At 46.9% G+C, this 13,565-nt stretch overlaps 1 protein-coding gene across 1 annotated transcript; it reads left to right on the forward strand.

Annotated features, from left to right (window-relative positions):
* The first annotated feature begins 7,005 nt into the window (after positions 1-7,005).
* Positions 7,006-9,724, forward strand: LOC117858742 (metacaspase-5). The gene is made up of 2 exons (XM_034741869.2): positions 7,006-7,529; positions 8,581-9,724. The coding sequence occupies exons 1-2, from the start codon at positions 7,178-7,180 to the stop codon at positions 9,498-9,500; spliced, it is 1,272 nt and encodes a 423-aa protein (XP_034597760.1). The 5' UTR covers positions 7,006-7,177; the 3' UTR covers positions 9,501-9,724.
* Positions 9,725-13,565: the final 3,841 nt, after the last annotated feature.

Genomic DNA, 13,565 nt, shown 5'->3' on the forward strand with positions numbered 1-13,565 from the left:
ATTACTAATTTGAAACCTCCAGGTGAAGCCACCTAGGAATCCTAGATGGACACTCTAGAAAAAGAGAGAAATCCTAGAAATTCTCACAAAAAAGCAAAACATCCAACCATCAATCGATAGATTCAAATCATCATAGCCTTTAGATCTATTATGTTTTTAAAAAAATTACTCACCTTTACCATTATGAAAATAGCTTGAAGTAACCCCCTAAATCTGTATATAAACTACCCACCTCTGCATTATATAAAATAAACTAAAGTAACCCCTTAATCTTCATCAAAATTACCCACTTATGCCATTATAAACAATATTTAAAATAACTCCCTAATTTGCAACTGAATTGCCTACCACTATTACTTAAAGTAACCCCTTAAATTTGCATCTATATTACCCACACATGCCATTATTAAAAATAATATGAGGTAACCCTATGTTTTAATCAAATAACCTTAATTAAAAATATACAGCAATATATGATTCTAAATCGTCTATACCTTACACTATTGGTATACGGTATAATAATTAAGGTCTTTACGTATGATGTGTGTCACCATTTATAAGGATATAAAGTGATGATAATATAAATTTCTATGCTAAAATTGCATCTCAAAATTAGGGTTCATTAAACAAATTCAAGCGCATACCTGCGATGCAAAGTGAAAAGTTAAAGATTATAAATATGGATGAAAATATTATAGAGTAATTACTAACTAAAATCTATCACAATTGGATGGAGTTATTAGTATATATCTACATAAGTATTGTGTTTGAATATTTAACAAACGAGAAGTAACTTATGGTAATAGTTTTGTAGCAATGTAGTCTTATTTGTTTCCATTGGAGACTCCGCATTAGTTCCCACAAGACAAGCTAGCAAAAAGAGATAAATTCTCATAAAAATTAAAAAACATCAAACACCAATCCTATAAACTCTAATAATCATAGCCATTGATCTATTATATTTTCTAAAAAGTTACCCACCACTGTCATTGTGAAAATTTTCAAAAATGAGCTCTAAACCTATATCTAAATTATCGAGCTCAACTATTATAAAAAATAATCTAAAGTAATCCCATAATATTCATCCAATTTACTAATACACATCATTATCAAGCATAACTTAAAATGTCATTCTAAAATTTTATCTATGTTACCCACGAATGTCGTTATTAAAAATAACCCAAAGTAAATACCTAAATCTTAATCTAATTATCTTGATGTGCATCATACAGAAATGTCAAAAAGTAAACTAATATATGATTCTAAATTACCTATTTATGTAATTGTTAATATAAAAATACTAAGTTAAAGTATATACACATGATGAGTGCCACCATTTAGACCATTTATACAAGTGTGTGAGGAATCGGTGAAAAATATTGATTTGTATGCTAAACATAATGTATGGAGGATTGGAGGTGAGATACAAAATGGAAAAAGTATGAATATGGATGAAAAAGTGCATAGAGTAATTATTAATTAAAAATCAATCACAACTGGATAAAGATAGGTACATATCTATATAAGTATTATGTTGAAGTATTGAAAAATAAGAGAGTAGTAATCAAACAATTTTGATTATTAGCTAGGAGTTTAATTTCTAAATATTTTAAAATACAATAACTTTTAAAATATTAGCTCGTGCGGGAGCACGGGTTGATGGACCAGTTCAGACAATCAGGATCCAGTTCCAGTCCTAGGTACGTAGAGGATTTTGGCTTGCACGCCGATACCTGAATCCGAAGTTTTTCATGTCTCAATTGTGGATTCTATTCATCTAGCAAGCGTGGTCAATCTGTGTTCTGTCAGGACAGGGTGTTCACCAATCACGCTGGTGCTTCAGTTCAGAATTCAGGTACCACATGCTGTCCGTATCAACTTTCTGCAGCAGCTCAACAAGTCATCAGTTCCGCTGATCTACATCGAACAAAAATGAAAGGCGCTGACTGCAGCAGGTTTCTGTAGTCGACACTCCAAATCTCCAATAGACGTGCTGAAATTGAAGGATCGGGACAGGCGACTTAAATGACAAACAACCAATCGAACAAGAGCTCGGTGTCATAGCTTAAAGTACCGGTTAGGATTAGTCAAAAGTAAGCTTAAATCGTGAAAATCAAATCCACAAGCAAAAGCGCACTTTACCTTGTCGTCCCGTGGATCACAAAGCCGATTAAGGTGGTGTGATCCTTAACCAAGCTTTGATATTGAAGAACCGGGACGGACGAGGGGGGATGAATGGGAGCCTTTAAAATTCTCTTCGAGAACAAGCCCTATACCTCGATTGCCACTAAAACACACCTCGCTCTTAATCATCAAGATATCACAAGTCAACTCGTGATAAGCTCACCCTAGAAACGATTAGAAAACCTCAAAGTGTAGCAGAAGCAAAGCAAAATCGAGTCGAAAAGCTTGCACGAGAGAATACGTAAAGCCACTACTAAACCTCAACTTAACTGAGCATGCTTAAATTAATTAAGAACTCAACAAGATTACCAAACAAGGCTACTGAACAAGTGATATCCTAAAGCATGCAGTATAAAGTGACACTTCAAATGAATTAGCCGCAGCAAGCAGTAAACAAAAGCTAGCCGCAGCAAGCAGCAATTGGGTGAAGGACCTGAATGTGATTGAGTGCTTAACAGTGGGTCACCTCAAGAAATTTTTGGAGATATAGACTCTTGCTCAAGAAGTTCATTTGCAACCAGACACAGATGATCAGGTAGCATGGAAGCTGTCACCCTCGGGCCTTTATTCGATAGCATCGGCTTACCGTGCTCAATTTATAGGATCCACGTCCCGCAATCTCCGACAACTGATCTGGAAACCGTGGGCGCCGCCGAAGTGTAAATTGTTTGCATGGCTATTAATTCGCAATAGAGTATGGACGACAGATCAACTGGCTACGTGAAACTTGCCAAGAAATCAAGTCTGCCCTTATGTAGGAGTCGGCCTGAGACAGCCCACCACATCCTCGTTGACTATCGGTATTCCAGACGAATTTGGTCCATGGTGGCCTCCTTGATCTCCTATAGTCAAGTCAACCCAAACCAGTGGGCACACACGTCAACTATCAAGGAGTGGTGGACACACATGGACGCCATGCCGGGAGTTCCCCGAAAAGGACTGCGGTCCCTCCTCCTGCTCGTCTGCTGGCAGTTGTGGCTCGAAAGAAACGCTAGAACGTTCCAAAGAATCAAGCGTCCTGCCCATGCTCTGCTATCGCAGATTAGGGGCGAAGCTCGTACATGGAAGAGTGCCGGCGCGAAACACCTGGCAGCCTTACTTGAGGGGGCATAGCCTTATACAGTATACATAGTATAGGCGGGCGCTTTGCTGGGGCCGAGTTTTCCTTTTCCCTTATTTTTAAAAACCCTTATTTTTAAAAAACCTGTAAATCTCTTCTATATTAATAGAAATGGCACAATCCGTGCCGTTCTTCAAAAAAAAAAAGCTAGCCCTGTACCGAGATGCAAGAAGCAACAGGAACCATGCCAGCCAAAGCAAAGCTCAAGGAAAGAAACTAGTGCAACCATGAATGGCTAGTCATTGGATCTGTAGCATGAAAGGGACATTTCACAATTTAGAAGATTAAAAGCACAAGCTGCTCACACAACTCCTGATGAACCAAAGAGCACTTGCAACTACTACTACTGTCCAACGACCAAACAAACAGGATTCAACTTGAACTAATTCCCATCACAAGGCTTGCATGAACCACCATAGAGATTAAAAGGCACTAAGGACACGCAAGTAAAAATTGCATCAGGATTAGAGTGATGCTTCACAAGTTTGAAGACTGAAACCTGCAGAGCTGTTGTTCCTGTCCTGAAGCTGACGGCGTGCTGCTGCTCTGAAAGTATCTTGTCCCTTGCACGCTGGGCCAGCAGGCGCTCAGCTGCTGGGCCGCTGACCGCCGTCCAGCAGGGCGTCGCGCGAGCCGGACCGCCGCGTGGCTCCTGCTCGCCTAGCAGGCCGCCGTGCGCCGTCTGGGCCATTGCGTGCCGCTGGGCTGCCGACCTGCAGCACACCGCTGCTGGCCCGTGTCCACGCACGCACGCGCTGCCGCCTGCCGCGCGTGGCTGTAGCGCTCGCGAGCACGAGCTGGTTCCTGCTTCCAGTGAAGAACTGAAGCACAAAGCAAGGAACACGCCCAACTTCAAACGAAAAATCCTTCCTCAAAATACGATGGATTGAAACGAAACTTGAGCCACGGAAGCACCTCCTCAAGCTCTCCTCAAGGGCTAATACATCCGGAAAAAATCTAGAAAAGCTCAAGTATCCATCTTGGATTTTGGGAAAAATTGAACACCCTTCAAGACGAACGCTTTTGGGAAAATTTCAAATTCACGCTGAGTCCATGAGGAATTTGAGTGGGATCATACCAAGGTGGCTCACAAGGATCCTATCAACAAAAGCTACCAACAAATTTCATCGAATTTGGAGCGAATCGTGAAAAACGAAAAATCCTCCAAAAATACATGAAAAACACGAAAAAGAGAAATCTCGGATATGGAAAGTGAGCACGAATTTGACCTTTGGATTATTCCACCATGTTCGATTACAAGTCACTTTTAAGCATAACCAAAGCTAAGATCACAAAAAAATCAAATCAAAGTGTTGGGGGGAAATATTAACGACCTCCTAATGCCGCTTAAAGCAACAGTCATGAAGGCCCAGGCCCACCTGCGGTAATTACGATTATCGCCGACCCAGTAGAGGCAGAGAACATCCCACTCCATCTCGCCCGACCCAAGGCCCCGGGGTCGAACAATCCCGACCCCACAATGGTGGGACTCCGCCTCGCCCGACCGCGGTCCCAGGGTCGGGAGCGCCCGACCCCTCGAAGACTAAATTCCGCCTCGCCCGACCCAGAGTCCCGGGGTCGGACGCTCCCGACCCCTAGAAGATTAAACTCCACCTCGTCCGACCCGGGGTCCTGGGGTCGGACACTCCCGACCCCTTGAAGACTAAACTCCGCCTCGCCCGACCCAGGGGACCGGGGTCGGGAGCGCCCGACCCCCACCACAGAAACTCCGCCTCGCCCGACCCTGGGCGCGGGGGTCGGACTCGCTCGGGTCCACAAGACGAATATTCGCCTCGGGCGCGGACTGGAGGATCAGGATGACGATCTCGTGGGTCCCCCTATCGACCTCGCCATAAATGCGCCGCGGCCCTGTCAAGCCAAAAGGGAGCGGCGTCCCCAACGTAACCGGTCCCGAATACCGGTGCGCGGCCGTGCGGCGCGAGCTGTAGTGGCCGCGGCTCCTTCTGATTCACCACAGGGTACTCATGAGCTGCGCCGAACAACACAGGAGGGCGCATTGCTTGCTCTCGCGCCCCGTGCTCCCAACGGCAGTTTCAGGGATGCGACGTTCGGGTCTTACAATAATCGGCGGGGCAACAGAATGGACCTCCTCCTCGGTGGGCACGGATGCCGAGGCTGAGGCTCATCATCACGCTCGACGGCGGCGGCGACCAGGGAGATCATCGACAAGATCGGGAAGGAATCGCCCTCCCTCGTCGGACGCGCTGACAGGGACTGGAGGCCGGAGCAAGAGCGGCGGCCTTGGGACCCTCCCCTTGTATTATTTTTATACTTAGCTTATCCTTTCTACCTCTCTTCCGGACGCCTGGCTCAACTGTAACCCCGAGCTCCTTCTTGCGCTATAAAAGGAGGACTGGGGGTCCTGGGACGGGGGGACGCAGACTCTTTTTCTCAAGCAAACAGTACACACTCACACTCCCTTAGAGCACAAGCATACTCAAGAGACCTGGGATCAGTTCCCTCTCTCGCCCATCTGTAACCCCTACTATAGAACCCCGCGTGGGCAACACGAGCAACCTCGATACTGGACGTAGGGCCTCCTTTTGCCTGAACCAGTCTAACCCCGTGTCTCCTACGCCACCATCCGAAGCCTTACGCGCATAAAAGAAATTTACTAGTCTAGAGTCTTGATACGCAAATCTTGACAACGACACAAAGATACCTCATCTCTCTCTCACTCTCTTACTGAAAGGCTCTCGCAAACAAATGAGAAGGCCACAACCAAACAACCCTAGAGATAGCTGCCCCAACAGCCATTGCTCATATATATATGGGCATCCGATAAATGACCAGAATGCCCTTATATGAAGTATACAACCCAAATACATTACAAGGGTAAAACCGTCCATTTTTCTCGGTACATCGAACGGACCCGCGTGCTTTCGTGACTTCGCCTCGCCTCGACGTAAGTTTCGCGATGGTGCCACACGTTCTCTGACTTGACATCGTTCGTGGACTCGCCCCTGGTCTTGAGACCAAACCAGTCAAACCCTCTTGCACACCCCGCAAGCGTGACTCACCTCCGGTTTTGAGGCTAAACTGGTCAATCTCTCTCGCATCGGTTTTGAGGCTAAACCGTTCAATCTCTCTTGCACACTCCGCAAGGCGTGACTTACCTCCGGTTTTGAGGTCAAACCGGTCAAACCCTCTTGCACGCCGCACACGACGTGACTCACCTATGTCGATACATGTCTGGTCTCCGCCAAGCCTTTGACGGCTCCAAGTCTTTCGCTCCTGCTCCCAAGCCGCCTACTCGACTTGCTTCCGTCTCGCTTGACTTAACCGACGCCGTCTCCATCCCAGTGTACTCTTGCTCTTCCGTGCATCACGTGGATCGCCATGACTCCGCCCGAACTCCCTGGGTTCCTCGATCCAAGCCTACTTGTGTCCACCCTTCATAGCTCTAGTACATTGACATTAACCTTTCGCTTGACCTTCACCTCATGCCGTCGACCACCATATTGCATCCTACACCTGCACATCACACACCAAGAGACATAATAGACAAGATATGTTTTACACAAACACCGTTACACAATGCAAACAACAACACCTTCGTACTCAACCCGTAAAAACCTCAAATAATCCGCTCAATCACTAATCACTCATCAGACCGAAATATTACCACCCGGGCACGGTGCCCCACACCCCGCACCAATCCCGAGCCTTCACGAGTCAGATCAGAAGCGCAACAGGCCAATCGACGCAGACGCGACCTACCAGCACTCCACCAGAAAGGCCAGGCCATTTCCCCGATCACCGCCCGACGAATCCCACGCCCCGCTGCTCCTCAGCTCCGGCCAGCCCCCCACCGGCGCCCGCGACAGATCCGAGCCGGCTCGAACGGCGGCGATGGGCGGCCGCAAGCGCGCGCTCCTGGTGGGCATCAACTACCCGGGCACCAAGGCGGAGCTCAAGGGCTGCCACAACGACGTCGACCGCATGCACCGCTGCCTCGTCGACCGCTTCGGCTTCGATGAGGACGACATCCGGGTGCTCTCCGACAAGGACCGCTCGGGGCCGCAGCCCACGGGGGCCAACATCCGCCGCGCCCTCGCCCGCCTCGTCGGGGACGCGCGACCCGGGGACTTCCTCTTCTTCCACTACAGCGGCCACGGAACGCGGCTGCCCGCCGAGACCGGGCAGCACGACGACACCGGCTACGACGAGTGCATCGTGCCCTCCGACATGAACCTCATCACAGGTGCGATCGGGGGATCGATTAACCTTCTTCTTCCCCTGTGTCTTCATTTTCCCTCATTTTTTCTAGTGAAGTGATCAGGAAATGGTGAAGTGCTCAAGTGGTAGGATTAGCAATTAACCTGGTGCCCTGAGATGCGAATTCAATAGTGGAACAGATTGGTCAACGCCTATCTGATGTGGATCTGTTCTAGGATTGGATTGTGAGCAGTCTAAAATTTCGATAATGGCATCGCTACTTTGTGATTTGAAAGCTATGGTTAAGATTTGTTAGACTTCCTTTGGTCTCTTTGCCCTGCATCAAGTCTAATCGCATCTGATTTTGATAATGTCTGCCTATTAGAATGATCTGATTGAATCGGTAGTTCTAAACTAAAATCTTAGGCTAAATAATCCGGGGCTCATTTGAACAGCTGAAACTGTTACTGCAGGAACTTAGCTGCATTATATTATATACCACTTTTATGCTGTTGTACCATGCACATATTTGTGGTGCACGGATCCGCTATATGAGGTGGCAATTGGGTGTCAATGGCAACTTTTAATCAACTCTTTATCTGGAAACTTTGTTTCAATTGAGAAAAAGCTGTCTGCCTGTTTCTGTTGTTCAAATGAATTTATGTCGTGAAAGAAGGTGCTAATTACTTGGATATTTACGGTAGGATAAAATATAAGTACTGAAAAATTTGATTCAGGTAAATTAATTAGTTCTATGCAAGTCTAAGTGAACACACCAATACCAGATGTTTTACTTAAGGATGACTAAATGCTCCCGCCAGATTTTAGGTAGCCTGTTTTTAGCATGGGTTATATCTATTATCATTATCTTCCTTTTTTCTTGTAGCCAATAGGCTATGTGCAGTTTAGATAATTCCCCCCTGCCAATTTTCTAGGATGGCTTACAGATTTTATTACTTCGTTAATTTCACTCTCATCCCTGAAACATCTTTTCAATCTTAATTTTTCATATCATTTGGAAAATAGTATTCTCTTGTGATGATCAGTGCAAACAAAGGCTGGCACTTATCAAGTTTATAACGTCATGTGTTCTGCAGATCAGGATTTTAGGGAGCTTGTGCAGAAGGTTCCTGATGGCTGCCTATTTACCATCGTCTCTGACTCATGCCACAGTGGTGGTCTATTGGACAGTGCTAAGGAGCAGATAGGTAATAGTACCAGGCAGAATAAGACCCAGTCCCGCGAACCTGAAGAGCGACCTGATTCTGGTTCTGGTAGCAGCTTCCGGTCATTTCTCAAGGAAACTGTTCGTGATGCGTTTGAATCTGAGGGAATCCGCATCCCTCATAGCCGCCATAGCCACAGCCACCATGGAGGTGACGATCAGGATGAGGCTTATGGACAGTCAAGTGGTGATGGTCGTATAAAAAACCGCTCCCTACCACTCTCGACACTGATAGAAATGCTGAAGGAACAAACTGGAAAGGAAGACATCGATGTAGGTTCAATCAGGATGACACTGTTCAACATCTTTGGCGACGATGCAAGCCCAAAGATCAAGAAGTTCATGAAAGTCATGCTCGGAAAGTTCCATCAGGGCCAGTCAGGTGAGCATGGTGGTGGTGGTGTCATGGGCATGGTCGGTGCCCTTGCTCAGGAGTTCCTGAAGGCTAAGCTTGAAGGCAATGAGGAGGAAGCTTTCAAGCCAGCGTTAGAGCAAGAGGTTCACAGTGTTGATGAGGTGTATGCTGGGACTAAGGCCTGGGCACCCAACAATGGCATTCTGATCAGTGGGTGTCAAACCAACCAAACATCTGCCGATGCAACCACAGCGCAGGGTGTCTCATTTGGTGCTCTCAGCAATGCTATACAGACCATTCTTGCAGACAAGCACGGGGAGGTCACAAACAAGGATCTAGTGATGAAAGCACGTGAGGTGCTGTCTAAGCAAGGGTACACTCAGCAGCCTGGGCTTTACTGCAGTGATGAGCATGTTCATGTGGCTTTCATATGCTGAGACATGTTTTTTTCTTCTTCCCTCCTTTTTCGTTGAGCTGTGCACGAGAGGTTGAAGCTTTCCATGTTTCCCTTGTTGTTAATATTGCTTGAGGATATGATTGAATGTTGGACTGTGTCTATACTGAAATAACTATGAGAAAGGTTCTATATACGAATAATATGTATACTTGTATCGTGAATGCATCAAACTGTAAGCTTCAATAATATGTATCGGTTTATCTATGTTCCTGTTATCCCAGTAAAATTAGTTCACATCAATTCTGATGGTGGTTCAAGTGTGCTTGTCTATTTTAAGTTGTGTTCCAGCTTCTGTTTACATAGGCTACTTACAAGTTCCAATTACTATCTCTCAGGCCCTATGCTTTTGTTGTGTCAAAATATATGGCTGCATATACATGATGCTGATTCTCGTTCGCTTGCCAATGCAAACTTTAGTTATGTTTACTTTTTCCTGTATAACACGTTAACCACCGATTTTGCCGTGATTAGTCTTCTCCAGTATATGTAGTAAATCCTCCTGTTTACAGAGATGAATGAACAGAGTTGTTCGTTGGCATCAAAATTGCAAAATTGGAGACCATGCAATGTGGATTGTGGTTGTAAACTTGTACTCCCTCCGTTCAAAATTGTAGGTCGTTTTAGCAATTCTATATTCATAGTTTTTACTATGTATTTAGACATTGTGTATATCTACATGAAGAGCAAAAGCTATGAACCTATGAAGGCTAAAATGACCTGCACTTTGGGACGGAGGAAGTAGTTCTTAGTGAAAGAGTTGTCCAAATCACAGATTTCAATTTTGGAGATCATGATGGAATTTTTTCCTTGGATGAATGGTGTAAGACCGTGCATGTTTTATTGATATAGAAAGAAAAAATATAAAATGATAGCCAAACAAGAAAGAAAACAAAACGAGAACTACCTACAGCAACAGAACATACAACTTTGCACTTTGCGCAGCCGAACCACGTTCATCACAGTCGGCTAGAATAATGGGTTTGCAACCTCGGAGGAAAAGGAAAGGGAAATGGTGATGTATTCCAACAGAATAACAGAGTAGCATATCATGATTAGCAAAATATTCAGTACTGCAACCTGCAAACATAGAATCCACTGCACGTCCCAACCTCTCTTTCTACACAAAATCTTCAGAACCACTGAACCACCGTGTATCTCGTTTGGTCATGGGATTACTGAACTCGGTATTCATTTTGGACTAGCCTCTGAAGTAGGCAGCACAGGTTCGAATCCCCGCGATGCCGTTCTCGCTAGAATTCAAACCATTCTATTCTCTGGCCCTAAGCCCCTAATTGTTTTTTAAAGCGGCCGACGGTGCTTGCACTGCCTGGCGTGTATTGCTATAGAAGAGGGAAAAACACATAACGAGCTGCTGAACACAAGCACATAACCTGACCTGAAATCAAACTCATCCCTCCCATTTTATTAGGCAAGCGAACAGTACAGTGACGGAGCTAGCAACACCATCAGTGAAGTACATGGAAACGACATTCTCCGTCAACCTACGTACTGATCACGCTAGATCACCGGGAGGAGACGGCAAACTACGGGCCAGGGTGTGGCGCCGCCGCGACGGCGTTGGCCTGCACCTGGCAGCAGTCGGGGTGGTAGAGGCAGCACTCGGGCGTCAACTCCATCATCAAAGGCCGCGGCCCCGACCTGCCCTGCACCGCCGACGCCGCCATCGCCACGAGCAGGCAGACCTGCGAGAGGAGGAGAACCAGGAACACGCGGAGGCTGTCGTTCGCCATAGCCTCGATCTGCAGGGAGTGCCGTCGTCGTTGTGCCAACCCTGCGCCTTCCACGGTTACTTATTCTACGGTCACGGTAAAAGACAGATCCTAGTGACGCGCTAAGATCCTACTCATTTAGCAGCATTTAACCACGAATGAGCTGGTACGCGTACGCTCGGCTGTCCATGTATAGGAGTAGTATGCATTGATGACTGATGATTGGTTGCGAAACTTCCTGCGTATCTTGAGCATATATATATTTGGATATCATTCCAGTTATGGTTGGATCAAGAAATGAGTCGGGGTTTGCCGCATACCATTAGTAAGTCACCAAAACAACCACTATGCATGCGGGTGACTAAAATGCATCAAGGTAAGTCGCTAAAACAGCCACTATGCATATGAGTGAGTAAAATTAGCGCATCAAGATAGTGGTTGTTTTGGTGACTTATTAATCCTATGCTACGAACATACCTGTGCTTGCATGGTAGCATTACCAAGTTACCAAAATAAACACTACGCATATGGGTGAGTGGGTGAAATGTACGTCAATTATACCTGTTAGTATGTTTTTAATAATTTGATCGTCATCCCTAGAGAAGTGTAAATCACGGCCATTAAGCTCACCTTTGTTTCAGTCCGCACGCGTGTTGAAGAGAAGTGTGGTACATGGGCCGATACCTTTGGAGACACACAGTGAGGAAGGAGGAAATACATACCTGATCCATCCATATCCGACTTCTGTAAAATGTTGAATTAGCTTATGCGAGATATTAAGTCAGGATTCATTCACTGTTGAATAAGTTGTAAGAAAGTGTCGAAACATCACCCGCAAAAGAAAGCGTTGAAACATGCATTAGGCAAGGGCATCCTTGTGAGGTACTATGTGAGGGGAGTACCTGATCCTTATGATACGTTCAATTAATTTTTATCGAAACGTTGACACGAAATTCGAAGATTGTTGAATCAATGTTGGAAAATATTAAATGACGCCCGCGGTATGAGATTGATGTGGTTGCAATGATTAAACTAGATGAATCTAGTTCTGAAAGATACATAGCTTAAGCTTAACCATCTTATAGAACATGTATACGAAGCCCCGACGCTCGGTCTTTTGACATTTTGGATTTCTCATCTCCTGATCCAACCATGAATGCAATGGTATCAAGGGCTAATGCTCGCTGAGTTGCTGTTAATCATCCACCTTATTTCATGAAACAAGAAAAGCGCGTAGTCACATATTGAACAATACATGGCACGGGTGAAAATCATGGTGCTTGCTGGCTTTAGTGAACACACAAAACTACACCGTGGTTTAGCCATACACGAACATAGATGCCGGGGCTGTATTTGATTGCACCGTCGACAAACCGCGACCGATCTCTTAAGCTAGGGCGCTCTAGAGCAACGCTTCACCGTGACCGAGCTCACGTACCTCACCCTGCTCCGCTCTCTCATGACGGGACGCTCTCTCTGCCTCACCATCTCCGGCGGCTTCTTGCTCGCCCCCGGCAGCCCGAGGCGGAGGCAGGGTCCTCTCCGCCGGAAGTACAATTTGGGCTAGCTTGTCCGCGGCCGCTCTGACCTTCACGAGGTCGCCCTCGGCCGCGGCTCTCCACCCGCGGACGATGTCGCGCGCGAGGGCACGGACGCGCTCGCACTCGTGCTTCCTCAGGGCGCGGACGGCCGGGACGAGCTCCGTCTTCGCCAGCGTCGACGGCGCGACGGGGACCACCTGCAGCGTCAGCAGCGACTGGACCATCGCGCGGTCGAGGCCCCGGCACAGCTCGTCGCTCTCGTCCTTGTCCGGCGTGTCGCAGAGCCTCTCCACGATGGCGCACCTCGCGCGCCGGAACTCGTCGCGGGAGATGTCGAGCCTGCTGGAGGCCTCGATCGCGTCGTCGATCACGCCGAACGCCGCGAGGAAGGGCTTCCACCGTCGCAGAGGGTGATCCGCCGCCATGCCGCCGGTGCGTGCAGATGCCGGCAGAAGAGAGCTGCGGGGAGGAGCCGGGGCTCGCTCGATCTCTAGTCCGTCGTTGCGGGTGGGATGGAGATGCAAACAAACGCCAGTGAATCACGTTAAGAACTTTTTGATGGACACGATGATTTGTTGCTCCGTGAGACCGCCTCCGATCGTACGTGACACGGTGTAGTGCACCGACTCGGATTCAACCTTCGGCGCGGTAGGGGGACGAAGCTACCTGGGCCGATTTTTCCCGCAATTAATTATCAGCGTTCATTTACGTGGTGGGCTGGCAGGCCAGCGCAGCTATTCACATGGCCCATTAGCACTCGAATTTTCATTTCTA

The sequence above is a fragment of the Setaria viridis genome, chromosome 5 (assembly GCF_005286985.2).
Source record: "Setaria viridis chromosome 5, Setaria_viridis_v4.0, whole genome shotgun sequence".
NCBI lineage: Eukaryota > Viridiplantae > Streptophyta > Magnoliopsida > Poales > Poaceae > Setaria > Setaria viridis.